The following is a 17,511-nucleotide window of genomic DNA, read 5'->3' as shown; positions in this document are numbered from 1 at the left end:
TGGGAACTCCCCCATATTCCAGGGCTCCAGGAATCAGCCCATACTTACTTATTAAACTTCTAAACCAAGGGTGTACTCTACTGAGACAGACCTGGACTAGACCCTACTTGATGGGTGAGGGGGTAGAGGGACTTCCACAGGAAAGTAAGCAGAGACACCACACAACAGGGGCAGCCCATCTCCAAAGTTTTTAATTCCAACTCCAGAAAGCCGGGCCAGGCCAGGTGTCTGGGGCTCTGGGCTGTTCTTCATCTTGTGGGCCCCATGCCCAGCCCCTGGCCTTAGCTTCTCACTCCTGAGTCTCAGACCATCAGCCAGGTTTGAGGTCCATCCTCTCACAGGTCCTTGCCGGTGACTCCTTCTGCTCAGCCTCCTCCTGTGCCACTCTGAGGGGGATCTCCTTCATAGCCAACTCATCCTCGGGTCTCCTCCCAGGGGACATCAACAGTCTAGGCTAGGACCCTTGCCCTCCAGTTCTACCCCCATCACCACAGCCAGTAAAGCCTCGGTCAGGGGCCCTGCCTCTTCGCCTGCTGCCTCCACAAGCCCCACTAGGGCCAGGGCTCGCTTCCGTGGGCACTGCCCTGGCCCCAGTGTCCAGCGGGCACAGTGGGCAGCCAGCCGGGGCCGGCCCAGGCGGAATACCTCACCCACTGACTCTGGGCCACCCTGAGGTCCCAGGTGGATACGGCCCACGGCTTCTTCTAGCTCCTCCTCCAGCCCAGGCAGCAGGAAACGGCCAGCGGCCTCCAGGGCCTCCTCAGCCTCTGAGCCCAGCAGGGGCTGGCCTGGCGGAGGAACAGGCCCCAGGGCAGCCCCACAGCCCCGGCAGCCATGCAAGTGATGCAGGATGGGCCAGGCTGCGCTGGGTGACAGGCCTCGAAGTGGCACTAGATCCATCTCAGCTTCGGCAAAGCTGCCAGCTAGCAGGGCCCGGAAAAAGGGGGAGGCGGTGGCAGAGGTGGCTCGCTGGGCAGGGAGCCGGAGGCCTGAGTCCAGTAGGAAGTGGAGGTCAGGGGCTGGGATGGGGGCTGGGCCCAGCAGAGGTTCATAGAGGCAAGGGGAGGGCGGGTCTAGGTCCAAGGGAATTGCAGGTAGGAGGGCTGGGCTCATGGTGGGAGACACCAGGCCTTGGAGGCAGGACAGGGAGTCCGCAGCAAAGAAGAGGAAGAGCGGATGCGGAGCTGGCCGAGTGAGTGCCGAGAGGAGGAGACGGAGGCCGCCCTGGTCCAGAAGCAGCCGGCGCCACAGAGAAGGCTTCCTTTAGGGAGAAGAGAGAATCCTCTAGAAGGTGGAAGAGGGTGGGACTGGGAAACAGTAACCTTGCCTCCCCAACCACTGCAAGGCATCCACATCTCCCTCACCGACAGATGAAGGGCAGGGTCAGTGCGCAGGCTACACGGTCCTCGGGACTCCCAGAGAGCAGCAGGTGAGTGAGGGCACCCACTCCAAAGGGCGATTCAGCCTGCACGGTCAGGTTCTGCAGCAGCATTTCACCTGCAGGGATGGGCAGAGCAGGTCAGGTTGGGAGCTGGTGTCCAAGACTGGGGTGGGATAGACAAGACAGGCCTCTGGGCCCCTGAAAGGAAGGAAGGTGTAAACTCAGGGCAAGGAAGAAGGGGATGACAGCAGGCTGAGGTCTAGACACTAGGAGCTGGAGGTCAAGGGCAAGAACAGGAAGTGGGATGGTCAGGGAGGGAGGCTGGGCCCTCAAAGCCTGAAACAGGGCACAGAAGACAGGGCCATCCCTAGCAGGGTTGGAAGGGGTGGTGGGGCCTAGGAGGGCATGCTGCCTGAGCCTGGGTTCACAATCAGTGAGCCCAGTGGGAAGACAGGATAATGCAGAGCCAAGAAGAGACTGGATAGGGAGATGCAGACAGGCATAATTCTAACGCGTTGGGGCCAAGTCTGGTGTCAGGGTCTCTGGACCCCAAGGCTCGGGTAAAGGTTGGAACTGTGTGCAGCCCCGATAGAACAGGAGGGAGTCCCTCCCGCCACCACCTAGTGGCTGAGGTTGTTTAAAGGTGAGCTGAGGGCAGCGAGAGAGGGTGAGCCTCAGGGTGCAGGGAAGGCAGAATGGGGAAGGGGCCTCGCATGTGGGCGGAAAGGCGCTCAGGGACCCACCCAGCTCCCGGTGCTGGTGCTGCTGCTGGTGCTGGCTGCGACGAGCAGGCCGGGTCCGCACCGCCGGCCAGTCGTCGGGGGCAACGCCGAGGACCAGCCAGGCACGCAGCAGGGCGGCCCCGTAGCTGCGCACGAAGGCCTCCAGGCAGGCGGGGTTGCAGGTGAGGCGCGCCAGGATGCGCAGCGCGCGGGGGCTCGGCGGGCCCGGCGCGCCCGTCACGTAGGCCAGCAGGCCGCACAGGGCGGGGCCGGTGACCAGCGCCCCGCTGGGGTCGGGAGCCTGGGAGAAGCGCGACAGCAGCAGCAGCGCGGGCCCCTCGCGACCCCAGGGCTCCTCGGCGGCGGTGGTGGCGGGGCTGCGGCCCGGGGTGCGCAGGGCGCGGGGCGTCCGCAGTGAGGTCGGGGCCAGGGAAGGGCTGGCTGGATGGGCCGGCTCTGGCGGCGGCGGCGGCGGCGGCGGCGGACAGCGCTCGGGGGACCAGTCGGGGGAGATGTCTCCTGGGCCTGCGGCATAGCCCTCAGAGATTAGCCAGGACCTGCATGGGAAGAAAGAGGGGATGGAACCCAGGGCCGAGGGGAGGGGCAGGGCCAAAAGACTGATCATGCAAAAGGAGGTAACTGAATCCAGGAGAGAAGGTGGATCCAGGGAGGGATAAAGAGAGGTGGGGGAAAAACCTGGTTCCTTCAGCAATTACTGATGCCTATTATGTGCTAAGATCCGTTTTAGGTGCTGGGGAGAAGCAATGAGCAAAAAGTTCCTGTCTTCCTACCCTTTATATTCTAGTGAGGGGTGAGAAAAGAAATTTTCACATATTGAGATATAGGGAAGTCATTCTGGCTTACACATGAGTTAACTTGAATTTGATGCTAACTAAAATAGCCTGCTGTGGCCTATCGAACATATATTGTACATCTGCTTTAATTCTTAAAGGAAAGGGCATATTGACCACAAGAATGTCCATGTTAAAAATAAAGATTAAATGCCCCTTTTCCGGGGATGCAATGCTGGTCCTCCTTTAATGGTAAGACTCTCTTCCCAGGTACCAAGGCCATACTGTACATGCTGTACGGTATGTGCTAGTATAGTTTTTTGAAACCTTGAAGAAATGTATCCCTGACTTGTTTAGTGTTCTTTGTTCTGATAAGATATAAAACTGCTAGAAACCCTGCTTCTCTGGAGCAGTTTCTCAGAGTAATCTGGGAAACAGGCTTCCAGGCTAATCCTGTTTGGGGCTCAAATAAAATTCTTCTATTCTTTGTTTTTCCTTTTTTAGTTTTATTTTCTATTCTTATTATTGATTATTTTTGTCGACAGGGGAAAAGGATAACAAAATAGGGAAACCACAAGGTATGTTAGTGTGGTGTGAAGTGATGCATATGGAGGAAAGTTAAAGGGAATAGAAAAGAGCCGGGGGAGGGGAGAGCTGACATTTAAAATCAGGTGCTGATGGCGGCCCCCACTGAGAAGGTAAGATCTAATCAAGGCATACACAGGGGGAACAGCAACCAAAGAGGCTCTGAGACAGTACTTACATGTCAGGTTCAAAAACTAGCTAGAAGGCCAGCGTGCAAGAGTATCGTGGGCACCAGGAAAGCAGTGGGAGGTGAGGTCAAAGAGTCCACAAGAAGGCTGACATTTACTGAGCGCTGCTTAGTGCCAGGTAAGGTGCAAAGTGCTCTCATTTAATCTTTACAACTTTATGGGGTATGTATGTATGATTATCCTCCATGCTACAAACAAGGAATTTGGGGCTCAGAGAAGTTAATTAACTTTCCTGAGATGACTCAGCTTAAAAGTGGTGGTACTAGAATAAGAATTTAGACTCCAGAGTGTATCATCACAACCAGTGCACACACCACCTTCCAGTGAACCTGTCTGGGACCCAAAGTTCAGAGGTGCTGGGGTGGAGGAAAGGTCAAAGGTGGCCCCAGGGGAGAAGAGGTGTATTTAATTAGGACTAGAAAGTGGTCTTGTTCAGTGAGAACCCGGAATTAGGAGTCAGAGTCAATAAAAGTCTTGCTGAGACAGAATTGGGGGATTAAGCATAGGGAAGAGGGTTGGAGCAGACACAAACCCCCATCCCACAGCATCAGCTGGGAACTCACCTGAGGCTTCGGAAGCTTCCAGCCTCTGCTCTCTCAGGGGTCCGCTCCTCAGGAAAGTCCCAGGAAGCAGCTTCTCTTCCCTCTTCTTCCTCATCACCAGCCTCACCACACAGCTGCCCAGCCAGGAGAGGTACAAGTCCCAGAGCCTGCAGCCGGCCCAGGGCCCCAGTATCATAGAGGAAACCCACAAGGGCGGCCACAACACGAGGGTGCCAGGTGCTGGCGCGAGGATCCCGCAGCAGGCCCATCAGCAGCTCCAGACCACCAGCGTCCCGCAGTCGGGCCCGGTTGATGGCCTCCCGGCACAACAGACACACAGCCCGCACCAGGGGCTGCTGGGAGGCGGGGCTGGCCCCGCTGGGGCCCCGGCGCCGCCGAAGCTCACCTAGTAGCACCTCCACGCCACCAGCATTGCCCAGGGCAGGCCGCACCAGGCCCTGGGCACACAGGTTGGCAAGGATCAGGATAGTTGCCTCACGCACTGCTCTTTTGGGGTGGGAGGCCAGGCCGACCAGTGGGCCGAGTCCCCCACCCAGACTTAGCTGCTCAGCACAGGCCCGGGAGCAGCCTCGACTCAGCTCCAGGAGGGCACGGACTAAGGCCAAGGTAAGTGCAGGGTCTGGGGCAGCGGCCAGAAGCTCAGCCAGTGGGCGCACCGCTCCCTGCTGTGCTAGGGCCAGGCGGTGCTGGGGTGAATCTGCCAGGTTGCGAAGGGCACGAACCACACTCTGCCGGCACTGTGAATCCTGGCAGGCCGTCAGGCTCTCAACGAGCAGGGGGACAGCACCTGGAGAGGGAAGAAGAGGACAGAGGGTGAGCGAGGACAGACCCTCAAGTCCCTTGTCCACCCCAGGTCCTAGCTGACTCCCCCCTCGGAGACTGCTCACCAGCAGAGTGGATGTCCCCACAGCTCTCAGGTTCCATGGCTAAGTTCCCCAGAGCACGGGCTGTTCGGTTCTGGATGCTGTCTGTCTTCACACACTGAAGAATGGTCACTGCAAGAGAGTTTGGCCTCTTGAGGGTTCTACTTCTTCTTGTCTCTCTCATTAATTACCTCAAGAATGTGGCCTGAGAGAGACAGGGAAGGTCTGCAGAACAGGCTAACACTTGCTGGGTCTGGAAGGTTCAATAGGTAGGTATTTGCTAGAAGGATGGTGGACAGAAGTGTTACAGGGCATTTCAGGTTTGGAAGTAAACTTTGTAAAGGCCCAGAGGTGAGACCAAGTGTTTATGCTATGACCTCATGAAGGGCCTTGATCACGATTTGAATGTGAGGGTGCTGGGAGCAACAGAGGGTTTTAGGAATGGGAGTGATATGATATAATCTGGCAGCCATGGGGACAATGACTACAGGGGAAAAGAATAAGGCAGAGGGAGCAACACGGAGGTTGTCACAATAGTGAGAAAATGGCTTGAACCAAATCAGCTACCAGCACAGTCCAGCACATGGGCACCATTTTCTGGGCACATGATGGAAGAACGCAAAGAAGTGATGGTTTCAGGAGATATTTAAAATATAAAACAGACAAGGAATGACAGGGTTATACACTAACAACAAAACCTATCATTTATTGAGGATTTATAAATGTGCCAGGCCTCTCGTTGAATACATCAACATCTGCATGCATTTTTGCAAATTTTAAATGTTAATGCTTTATTTTATTCAAAAAATTAAGAGTTCATCAAAATAGGCATAATTTCATAGCTGGCAGGCAATGACATGTAAACTGTGTTCACATTGTTGCCACTAGGAGGCACCAATTTAACTGGTGAGTAGAAAACCTTGCCATCTTTTGTTAGGATTTGTTCTGTTTTTTTTTTTAATTGAAGTACAGTTGATATGCAATATTATATGTTATAGGTATACAATACAGTAATTTACAGTTTTTAAAGGTTATACTCCATGAATAGTTATAAAATATTGGATTAGGATTTGTTCTTATTGTGCTAGTTTTTAATAACTGGAAGTACCCAGTACCATGCTTAGAGTATCTGAGTTCTATTTTTGTATTCCATTTTCTCCCTACCCCAATTTTTCGAGGTAGCTATTACCCCATATTACAATCCTAGCCTGGGAGGGTTCTAGCTGACTGCAGAGCCCACTTCCTTAATCACTACTCCTGATTTCCCGCTCATCAAATGGGACTTAAGAGCCCTGCACAAGGCCAGATACTCAGTAAGCACTGAGTGCCTGCTATGAGCATAAATGTAGGTTAAGAGTCATCTGAAAGAGTCATCAAATAACCCTTTGGCTCCAGCAGCCCAGATGCGAGAGAGGTGCTCCACAGTCAATACCCAGATGATTGGCTGTAATTATCTGACCTAGGAAGGCTAGGGTAAGATCTATAGAGAGGCCAGTGACGTCACGGGCCATGACAGCTTGAGAGGTGGGGGAGCTGCGCCGTCATAAAGTGCATTCTTCCAGGATACAACACAAAGAACTAAAGACCGCTTAGGCCCAGATAGGGACAGAGGCGTAGTTGGAATCCCTCTAGGATATGAGGGCGGAGCACTTACCCAATGGGAGAATGCCCCCGAGTCTGCGCACTTCAGCCCGGCACGCCCCTTCCGTACAGCAGTTGGCTAGGATGCTGAGCGCCAAGTCCAGCGTCTTGCGCAGGCGCGCTGGAGGAGAGGGCGCCGCCGCCGCCGCGCAGGGGGCGGGGCCCGGCGATGGGGCGGGGCCAAAAGAAGCCGCTGACTCCACCGACGAGGGGGCGGAGCCGGGGCCAGTCTGGGACGGGGCGGGACCCGCTGCAGCCGCTCGCCGTAGCAGCGCAAGAAGGGGGCGGAGCCCGCCGCGTGCCCGGAAGCGCTCGATTCCCCCCGCTGCCTTGACGTGGCGCGTGCGGAGGGCTAGGAGTGCACGGCCCAAGGGTGTCTCGTTGGTAGCTGTGTCCTTTCCCCCACGTAGACCCTCCCCGGCCGCCGCCGTGAGCTGCGCGAGGCAGAACGAGAGCGAGTCCGTGGGGGTTGGCTTCGCAGTCGCCATCTTGGCTCAGGCCTAAGGCTCCGCCCCCCTCCTCGCAGCTTATCCAAGGGAGCGGAACTGGAAGAGAGGGGCGTGGCCAGGCACCTCCTCTCTGACGCTTTTTAAATAGCGCCGCCGCAGTTATTATGCAAGTCGGAAGTTGTAGTTCGCGATCCCAGTTCTCTGACTTGCACAGTCGCAGAAGACACGTAGAGAGTAGTGGTTAATCGTTGTACGAGACAAAGAGGCGCGTGCGGTGCACGCTGGGCTGTGTAGTCCGCGCCAAGCTTAACACACCTAACTTAGGATGGATGGGAAACTCTCCCAGGGTATTCGGATGGGTCAGTGCCTCGGGGGAACCCAGACATCTGACCAGAGTCTCAGTACCGTCCCGTTCCAGGTGACTTGGCTAGTCCGCCCCCAGCGTGTCCTCGGCAGCGATAACCTTTTCCTGCAGGCTCTCTCTGACGCCTCCCAGCGGTGGCCGGGGCACCGAAGTCTGCGCTGACCAACTGAGAACCCCGAGCCAAGCGGAAAAAATCAAGTTCCTAACAGCGGCTGCAAGTGGGAGCACTTGTTCCGCCAGGTGAATGAGAGGGTTAAACCTACCGAGACCGTTCGCTGCTATTTCCTAGAATGGCACGGGCTAGTGGACATTTCCGTTTCCGTTGCTGGATCCCTGGGTCCCAAGTGTCTCCAGCTCTGGTTGTGCTTATGAGCTAAGTAGCTGGTATCTAGAAAACGGGACTCTCTTCACCGCAATGGAGTCAGCGGCGCCAGAAGCTGCAAGGGAGAAGTTGGACGGGGCAGAGCAGGGGGAGAACCGGACGTCAGGATCCCAGGGAGTCCCGGGGTCCCCCTTCAGTTGCGGAGTTGTTACACCCAATCGGCCCTTCTTGATATGGCCCGGGCAGCCGGCCGCTCGGGAAATGATGCTGGGCCTGCAGTACCTACGTAGGTCAGTCTCTGGCCCTAGGGAGGAAGAAGATCCTGCCAGGACCAACTATCCTGCTGTCCCCAAAGCCTTCGAGTGCCGGGAATGTGGACTGACTGCAGCCTATCTCCCTGACGTCGTTCACCACCAAAGCAGCCACGGAGGTGACAAGCCCTACTGCTGTCCAGAGTGTGGCAAAAGCTTCCGACGTGGCTCAGATCTGGTTAAGCACCACCGGGTACATACTGGCGAGAAACCGTACCCCTGTCCCGAGTGTGGCCGTTGCTTCAGCCTGAACTCCAACCTCATCCAGCACCGTCGCTCCCACTCAGGCCTCCGGCCCCACAAGTGTCTAGAGTGCGGGGAGGCATTTGGCCGCAGCTCGGACCTGGTTAAACACCAACGGGTGCACACGGGTGAGAAACCTTATGCCTGTGCGGAGTGTGGTAAGACTTTCAGCGTTAGCTCCAACCTGATCCAGCACCAGCGGACGCACACAGGCGAGAAGCCCTACCGCTGCGGAGAATGCGGCAAGAGCTTCTGCCTCAGCTCTAACCTGGCGCAGCACCAGCGCTCACACACGGGTGAGAAGCCCTATCGCTGTGTCTGGTGTGGTGACAGCTTTGGGCGTAGCTCTTACCTGCTCAAGCACCAGCGTTCGCACACAGGGGAGAAGCCCTACAGTTGCTGTGAGTGCGGCAAGAACTTCACCAACAGCTCGGACTGCCTACGGCACCAGCGCACCCACAATGGCGAGCGCCCCTTCAGGTGTCCTGAGTGTGACCGTGGCTTTAGTGAGCGCACCCAGTTCGCTGAGCACCAGCGTATCCACTTGGGTGAACGGCCCTATGCCTGCCCAGAATGTGGCAAAACCTTCAACCACAGCTCCAAGCTCCTGAAACCCCACGAGCGCACACAGACGAGAAGCCCTATCAGTGTCCCAACTGCAGCAAGAGTTTTGTACACAGTTCAAATCTGCTGCGGCACCAGCACACTCACGCCGGCCAGAAGCCTTATGCTTGTAGCGAGTGTGGCAGGAGCTTCCGCCAGAGCTCCCACCTGCTCATCCACCAGGTGGCGCACAGCGGTGAGAAGCCCTATGTCGGCCTGCTGTGTGGCAAGGCCTTTGCCCGCAGCTCCAACCTGGGCCAGCACCAGCGGACACACCAGGGTGGCAGCCCATATCCCTGGCTTAAGTTTCAGCCCCAACTTCAGCCCTGACTTGGGTCCAGACCTCAAGAGGCCTGAGCAGACTAGCACTTCTCAGCAAACCTTGTTTCTGCTCCTCTAGGGTTGCTGGTTTGTGGGCTGAATCAGGGAACCCCAGGCTGGAGGAATCAGAACAGAAAAGTGGACTTAGGCCTGGCCTGTGAGGCCCTGGAGACAGAAGGCCAGCTGGAGGGAGATTTTTTGGTTGGCAAGTGCTATCCATCACTGGCACAGCTGCTTCAAGATGCAGATACACCTTTGGCAGCTGCTGGCCAGATCCCTTCAAAGGCCTAGGGAGGGATGATGCTAATCACACCCAGAGCAACAACTACCTTGTCCCAGAGGAACAGGGCTGGACACCAGGCAAGCCCCCATGAAGAACGCAGTGGAGAAGGGAGCGGGGTCAGGGGGCCCTAACCTCCAGAGCAGACCCTAAGGAAGGCTGTGTTGTGGCAGAAGGACCAGGCAATTTGAATTTGGGACTATTATGTGAGCTCTGGGGTGTATGACCCCTTTGAGAGAACTCTTGTAAAGAACAGGGTGAAACTGGTGGGGCCCTGGGCCAAAGCAAAGGACGAGGAGACCTGTCTGTTGATTTCAGGGGATGCTTTGTGCCATTTCTAGGCAGGGGCAAAAGGCCCGAGGTTGGTCATCTACCCCTTCCTCTTCTTTAGCCTATTACCTCTCAGGTTCCCCGGGCTCTATCTCTGATCCCTCAACAGGAAAAATGGTGAAGATTCACTTGTGCCCAGACACTGGGGATTGGACATGGCCCTTTTGCCTGGGCCCTGCAGAGGGCTGTCTAAGTAAACAAATGTGTTTCTGTTGGTAAAACTTAAGCGTATATGGAAGCCAGAGGGAGGCTTCCTTAAGCAATGCACAGTGTGTGCCCGGAGCCAAGTCTAAGCTGTGAGGCCCTTCTCTTTCCTCCTGGTAGCTTGCTTTGTTCCTGGGAGGGGCACAGACTGTAGCCTTTTTGAGGTTGGGGGAGGCCTACTGCCCACCCAGTGGAACCATAAGCCCCATGCATCTGGTGCCCTGTCCCACAGTCTTGCCTTTTATCAGGCTTGGTGCATCTAGAACTGTACCCACATAGAATAGGGGCTGAAGGGAAGTAACCCCTCTCTCAGCTTCTAACAGTGTCCAGGCTTCTCTCTTCCTATCTGTGTGACCTCGGACAGGTCTACCTCTTCTGAGCTTCAGTTTCTTCATCTGTAAAACAGGGATGATAATAGTTACCTCTCAGGATTGTGGCAAGGGATTCATGGGACCACCTACCTGAAACACTCGGGTCAAGGAAGTGATTTGGTAAATGTCAGTTCCCCGCTCTTCCTCAAGGCTCGAGCCCTTTCACTGGTGGCATCGGTCCGCAGGCACCACATGCTAGCACTTGCTAGCTTCTCCCAAAGGTTATAAAAATGAGCAAGACAGCCCCAGTCCCAGGATAGCTTTGTGTCACGAAGGAGAAGGACTCAGGACCGATGCTGGCAGTGGAGAAAGGGCACTTTCACCTGGAGCAAATATAAGAGGCTTCCTCAAGGTGACAGGTAATGAATGCCACTTGTCTCCTGAAGCTGGGAGCAACATATGCCTCAGGACACGGGGTCCCTGATGAAGGGAAAGTTTCTTGCATGTTCCCCATCAACGGCACTTCGTAGAGCACAAGCCAGGGCCAGAGTTGGAAGCCTGAGCCAGGCACATCCACAGTAGGCGCTCAATAAATAGTTGTTAAGATCAGGTCCTGTTTATACTCTTCCGAGTGGCCTTTGGGCTCAGCTTCCTCAGGGGTGGATTGTATTCTCTGCAAAATCTCTACCTGCAGATGGATGTTAGGTACGTGGCAGAGGTGGGCGTGGGAGGAGGATTTGTTTGCACAATCCCTTTTAGTTACCTGGAAGCTAGTTTCTCACATTAAGAGGCGCTCTGAAAATACTAAGGCCTGGGACGGTTGAGAGGGAGGGGAACTCAGTAATACTGCCTCCCCTGGGCTGGCCCTTCTTCTGCTTAGGTCAGGACATGAGCTTGGATTCCGTCCAGATCTGTCTCTGATCTCACCCAGTCTTGGGACTCAGGTTCCTCCTCTGAGCCTGGTGGGCGGTGTAGAGGCAGGTGTCGCGGAGTGGGTGTGGCCACGGTTTGGCAGCTGGGAGTCCCGCCCACCCGGAAGCTCAACTGTGACGACTTCGGTGCTTTTTGGGGAAGGGTGCCGGGGATGCTGGAGCAGCACCTCCCGGTCCAAGTAAGATTCCCTCCCTCCTCCCGTCCCTCGACATTCACCAGGAGGACAGGGATTCTGCATTGTCTTTATTTAAATGGTCGATATTTTGTTCACTACGCATTTTTTTGCATTCATTTTGATTTTTTGAAATACCGCATTACAATGTCGTTTATCTTGATTACTGAGTTTGGAGGCGCCCCGTGAAATTCTGTACCACAATTCAGCGCCTCACTCGCCTTCGCCTCACCCTAATCCCGCCTGGGCTTGCGACCCAGCCAGCCTCTTGAACCTTGCCACCCAGCGCCATCCAGCCCCTGCCGCTCGCCACTTCCCTCTACCCCTAGGGGGCGCGAAGTTCCGGCCTCCAGCGCGTCCTATGCACCCTCTGCGCACAGGGAGGAGAGAGCGGCTCGGGGGCGGGGTCGACGCGTCTGCGTGCGCGCGGCTCAAAAATCGCTGGGCGGGGGCAACTGGGTGATCCATGGCCAAGGTGCCCTGGCCTAGCGTGGTCCCGTGGTACCGAAAACCTCATGCTTGAGAAGAGACCGCCTCTAGCCATTCCTCTCATGTTCTAGTTAGGGACTGGGATGGGGTTCCTATGCAGCGCTTTGTCATGTGCTCACTGCTCTTACCGTTTCGGCCCTTCTTGGGAAGGCAAGGGGACGGGGGCGCGTTTTCTGGGGAGGTGAGAAGCTAGCTGGGCGGCCGGGGCTGGAGCGCCCCCTGCCAGAGGCTGGGTAAGGATGCCCGAGACCCTCCACATCCGGGTCTCCGGGTCTTCGGGGGCAGGGGTCAACGCACTTCCCGCTCCCAGGACCCCCTGCGGGAGACTACATTTCCCAACAGGCCCCTCGGAGGCTGCCGGCCGCGATCCGGCAGTGGCGCCCCTCTCGGAGCAGGACGTGGAGCGGAGAAAAAGTGGGGAAAAAATGTTACTCTATGAGAATTTCAGACGGCAGAGAAGTGCTTCATAGCATCATCCATGGAGTTTCCAGACTTGCTACCCCAGTCCTTGATTCCTTGTTCTCCCCTAGCACAGCACCTCCAACTCAAGTCCCGCCAGGTACCACATCTTATTCGCCTACTTTAGAAAGTTTTCTCAACTCTGTCTTCCCTCTGTTGCCAGTTCTACTGCCTTAAGTGCAAGTCCTTGCCATCATTTGCCTAGATTATTGCAGTAGACTCCTTTTCAGTCTTCTCTGCTTCCAGCCTCTGCATTCTGGTTCATCATACGTATAATCCATCAGTGATAGTACTCGCTTAAACCCCAGACTCCAACATTGAATCTGATGTCACTCCCCTGCTTAAAAGCATCTGTGCCCACCCTCACCCCCCAACATGGCCTACAGAAGAGAGTTCAAATGCTTCAACATGACCTACATGTCTTCTCAGTCTGGCTCTGCCCTACCTCTGCAGCTTTACTGGCCACGGCCTTTCAGACCTCTGTGTTTTTGTACTTAACTTTATTTCCAACTTCCCAGAATGACCTTCCCCCTTTTCTGTTACCTAAACTTGTCCTACTTATTATGTGAGCCCCCAAAGCCTTCCCACAGTCCCCTGTCACACCTGAGGTGGTAACTGCTACAGCGTCATTGAGAACCGTCGCGAATGCCGGGTCACATGTCTGACTTCCCCGTAGACGGAGCTCCATAAGGGCAGAGACCCTGGCCTAGTGCCTGACTCACCGTAGGCGCTCAGTAAATATTAATTGAATCAAGGAACCACTTCTGGTTTTTCAGAGTTTTTTTTTTTTTAATGCTAAGACTCAGGTTTCTTTCATCCTCATCCTCCCAAGATACAACGTGGACACACTTGGGAAGTTAACCAAAGTGACCACGAAGCTGACCACACCCAATCGGAAGTCTTCATGGTCATTTTACTTGCCAGTCAATGAGATCATGGTTATGTCTATAGTGGTAACAGAGAAAAGCAACTAAAGACTATGCTGTTTACTTGGATCCAGTGCACTTCACCGGAAGTGGTTCCTTGCATCTGTAAGGATGAGATTATCACAAATTGCAAGGATGGTCTCATCAAATTTTCAGCATCATCAGTGATAGTACAGAAGGGCCTTCAAGTGTATTGTCAATAATCAGCATTTGCAGTGGCAAAATAGTGGTTTAGAAAATATCTGAGATTAATAAGTCATCATTTTAAGGCCTCTTTACATACTAGTTGGTCTAGTGAACACAGCACTTGGATGTGAGATGTAGGGCTCATATGGGAGCAGCAATTTCAAACTGTGGCAGGTGGTCTAGCCGCAGTCTGGCCTTGAGTTACACCAGCCACGAAGCCAACTAAGCACAAGTGTGCCTGGCTCAGCTAAAGTCTTCTGTGTCCCCAGCATTAGATACGTATTTCAGATAAATCAGGTAACAGCATATAGATTTATTTTGATGAATAACACTGTACTATTATGAAATGGAAGAAGAAAATAAAAATACAAAGACTCAACCTATTAAATCCTTAGCAAGTTGGACTATATCTCAATGTATGATTTATTTGACTTAATTCCATTTTAACAAATATCAGAGCCCTTCACTTCAAGTGCCCATTAAGTTTAATTCATTGAAGTCATACATCCTCCAGAATGTTTATTAAAGACATTTATAATGTATCTACGAAAGAAGGCAAAAAAGTTTCAATAAAATGTGGATCACAGTACAGGGGAACAGAAGTAGGAAATGTGTTGGTAAAAGTTTAGAGATATGCTGTCTTTTCACTAGAAACATTTAGCACACAATGAAGACTCAAAACCCCCTCTCATACTGGCTTTTTGTTATTTCATGGAACTGAAAAGCCTAAGAGTACAAATCTTTCTCAATTCTGGTACATCTTGATCGGGGTGGGGGTGGGGGGTTCAAATAATATTAACAAGGCAAGATTTCTCCCAATCTTTCAAGTCTGCTCTAAAAATGGCTTCAATATTGGCTTTCATCTAAGTCTCCAGTTGAACTCTTAAGTCCAGTTAAAGTACTACTGTGTCTCAACAGCTCCAGAAAGAAGTCCCCAAATTGAGACTCATGGACCTGTGCCCCTCCCAAACCAATCACTATGGCCAGGAGAACGGAGTGCTCTGATTGGCTAGGCCTGGGTCAGGTGGCCCCTCTTAGAGCTGGAGGAGGGAGTCAACCCCACCTGAACTGTGAACAGAAAATGGTGGTGGTAGGGCTGGTGGTGGTGATTTCACAAAGAAAACCCAGGGAGTTATTACCAGAAGAAGAAGACATAGGTATGATGAGCAGATGACACAGAACGACAGATGTCTGTTACAATAAACTTCTAGTCCCTTCCAGTGTCAGAGGAAGCTAACAGCCCCTCTTTAGACCCTATTATCCCATAGAATGAGCTACTGGTGGGCTCTACCCTGATTCTGTCTTACCTCAAACTCCCCTTACTGTTCATTGTAACTAACCCATGTCTTGTATCATCACTAAATTGTCTTTTGGGACAATTCCATTTCAAATATTTGGTCTTAGGGCCTCCACAAACAAAGTTTATATTTAGTAAATCACATATTGGATTGATCGTTGCTTTGGAAAATATGATCATGGTCGTGGTCATGGCGTCCCAGGAAACAGGCACGAGAGAGACCTCCATGCAGTCGTCCCTCCACACCCTTCACCACCAACAGCTGAGGAATGTCTGAAGGGGGGCTGGGATGCTGCCCACTGGGGTTTATTTAACAGCTAGTGAACTTGTTCTTCCCTCTGCCTGCAGCAAAGAAAAACCTAAACTTCTAGAAACTGGAAGCTTTGGCAGCAGCTCAATTAATTATGTGAGAGAGAACTTATGAAACAGTAGTGGGTATAAAGACAGCAGGAGCTGGCTCTGCACTGCCTCTTACACAGAGGCAGTTAAGACAAAAACCACCATCAGCCTAGAAAAGCACAGACTCCCTGTATAGAAGTCTCTGGGTACTTGGGCAGGTGCGCCACAAGGGGGCGACAGCAGCAGAGGATGCTAGCAGCCCTCAGGCCACTGACCAAGTACCAGCCAGAAAAACTCTTAGTGGGAACTTCCAAGCTGAGACCTGGGGAAGAGAGTTCTCAGGGAATTGTTTGGCAATGACCGTCAAAGCTCTAAGCGGAGAGAGAGGCGCTTAGAACCTTTTCACGTAAAAATACCCTTCTTCATTTCTGTTTTCTCCAAGAGTCATATCGTAAGTTGGGAGGGAGCTGGAGGGGGCTGTGTGTGGACAGAGAAGGTCAAGTAACTTTAACTGGAATAAGGCCCCATCTTCTCAGCAGCAGTTCCAAAGTCCAGCTAGGAAAAAGCAACTATAGGAGAAATTCCATCATAGATCAGTGAGGGTGCAGGAATAATTTAGCAGCACTACATAACATTTGATTGTTCAACAAGTTTCCTAAAAAAAAATGCCCCCAAAAAGGTTAAAAAAAAAAAAAAAGCCCTCCCCCACAAAAGAACCAGTTTAGAATTACCAGGAAGAACAGGTCTGGAGTTCCTTCTTGAAAATATACCTTCCTCATTTTTCTTTCATATATTTAGATTAGGTACATAAAACTTATTTTTCTTTTATATATTTAATTCAGATCAGGTGTATCAGCTCTTGATCAAAACTGGAGGCATCCTGTTGGACAGTAGTTCTGAAAAGGCATTTCCATAGAGTTATCCAAAGTAACATGGTTCAAACATTCATTAAATACGTATTTTTAGAGCACCCACTTCATGCCAAGTTCAGTGCCGGTGCTGAGGAAAGAACCACGAACACCGCAGATGTCAGCCCTGCCCTGTCTTGCAGATTTCTAAAACCCTGATTTCTAGAGCCTCTAAGGTTCATACGGGCCTGCCTGTGTGTTCTTCCTCTTCCTCCAAGTAGTCAGGTTTTTTCCAGACTGAAAAAACATACTGAGCAGTAGACACCTGTCAAATTTGAGGCTGTCCAGCACCTTGGAAATACTCATCCTATACTGGGGGATTTTCTCCAAGATACAATTCCCACCTCCTGAAGGCAGAACTCAATTTCTCAATCTTTAAAATAATTTTTTTTAAGTTGGGGTGCTGGGGATTGAACCCAGGACCTCGTGCATGCTAAGCATGCGCTCCACCACTGAGCTGTACCCAGCCCATTCCAACCTTTCTTGAAGCCAGGGCACAGGCAATGATGTCAGTGTTGCTGATTGGTGCCCTCTTAATTCTTTGATTCATAAGAGAACAACTCAAAGATGCAAGTTTCATGAAGAATCCATTTTCAAGAGGGGGTGAGGGTGGAAGAATCTGGCTTTTGATGCAATAAAATTATTTTAAGGCAGGACAAGAAAAATTTTAAGCAGAAAATTCTCTGCCCATTTGAGGCACCACCCCTTCCCTTTAGTGTGCATTGTGAATCTGCATTATCCATTAACTTTAGATCCCCTTAGAAGAACAGGAATGCCTGCTTGCCAAAAAAACAAAACAGAACAAAAAGGCAATTTCCTCCTAGCACCAGCAAAGTAATTCCTTGGGAGATAACACTCCTTTCCCAATACTGTAACAGGTCACAATAACTCACTGTATGCATTGTTGGACTATGTAAATTGTCAATATGTTATTCTGATGTATAACCCTTTGTCTCAAACACTTATAATAACTGCCTTGACCTTTAGAAACGTCCTCAGAGCTTTCTGTAAGACCGTCTCCCCAGTTATTTTTTTATTTTTATTTTTAAATTGACTTATAGTCGATTTACAATGTTGTGCTAGTTTCCAGTGTACAGCATAGTGACACAACTTTATACATATATTCCTTTTCATTTTCTTTTTCATTATAGGGTATTACAAGATATTGAATACAGTTCCCTGTGCTATACAGCCAGACCCCACTGTTTATCTATCTTATGCACAGCAGCTAGGATCTGCAAATCCCAAACTTCCAATTTACCCCTCCTCTCTTCCCACCCCCTCCCCCGGCAACCATAAGTTTATATTCTATGCGAGGCCATTTCTGCCT

The 17,511-nt window shown here is 52.3% G+C and overlaps 2 protein-coding genes across 2 annotated transcripts; one reads left to right on the top strand and one right to left on the bottom strand.

Moving 5' to 3' along the window:
* On the bottom strand, window positions 1-7,246 carry ARMC5 (armadillo repeat containing 5). Its single transcript, XM_031432824.2, has 6 exons — window positions 6,748-7,246; window positions 5,118-5,225; window positions 4,231-5,017; window positions 2,125-2,660; window positions 1,365-1,497; window positions 1-1,261 (listed from the first exon to the last, which is right to left on the bottom strand). Exons 1-6 carry the CDS (start codon window positions 7,220-7,222, stop codon window positions 442-444), a joined length of 2,859 nt encoding a protein of 952 aa, XP_031288684.2. The 5' UTR covers window positions 7,223-7,246; the 3' UTR covers window positions 1-441.
* A 126-nt stretch (window positions 7,247-7,372) lies between these two features.
* On the top strand, window positions 7,373-11,081 carry LOC105089717 (zinc finger protein 501). Its single transcript, XM_031432825.2, is given in 2 exon segments — window positions 7,373-9,034; window positions 9,037-11,081. Coding segments are annotated over 2 exon segments (1,392 nt in total). The 5' UTR covers window positions 7,373-7,962; the 3' UTR covers window positions 9,357-11,081.
* The last annotated feature ends 6,430 nt before the right edge of the window (window positions 11,082-17,511 follow it).

This window comes from Camelus dromedarius, chromosome 24, assembly GCF_036321535.1.
Source record: "Camelus dromedarius isolate mCamDro1 chromosome 24, mCamDro1.pat, whole genome shotgun sequence".
Taxonomy (NCBI): domain Eukaryota; kingdom Metazoa; phylum Chordata; class Mammalia; order Artiodactyla; family Camelidae; genus Camelus; species Camelus dromedarius.
Note: the sequence above shows the minus strand (reverse complement) of the source record. Positions and strands in the feature narration are given on the sequence as shown.

What these genes read in the sequence shown, in the direction of transcription:
- ARMC5 (XM_031432824.2), bottom strand. Translation starts at nt 7,222, where the DNA reads ATGGCGACTGCGAAGCCAACCCCCACGGACTCGCTCTCGTTCTGCCTC. An exon ending in CGGGGGCATTCTCCCATTGG is followed by an intron (nt 5,226 to 6,747) that starts GTAAGTGCTCCG and finishes ACTCTCTTGCAG; the next exon opens with TGACCATTCTTCAGTGTGTG. An exon ending in TGGGGACATCCACTCTGCTG is followed by an intron (nt 5,018 to 5,117) that starts GTGAGCAGTCTC and finishes TTCCCTCTCCAG; the next exon opens with GTGCTGTCCCCCTGCTCGTT.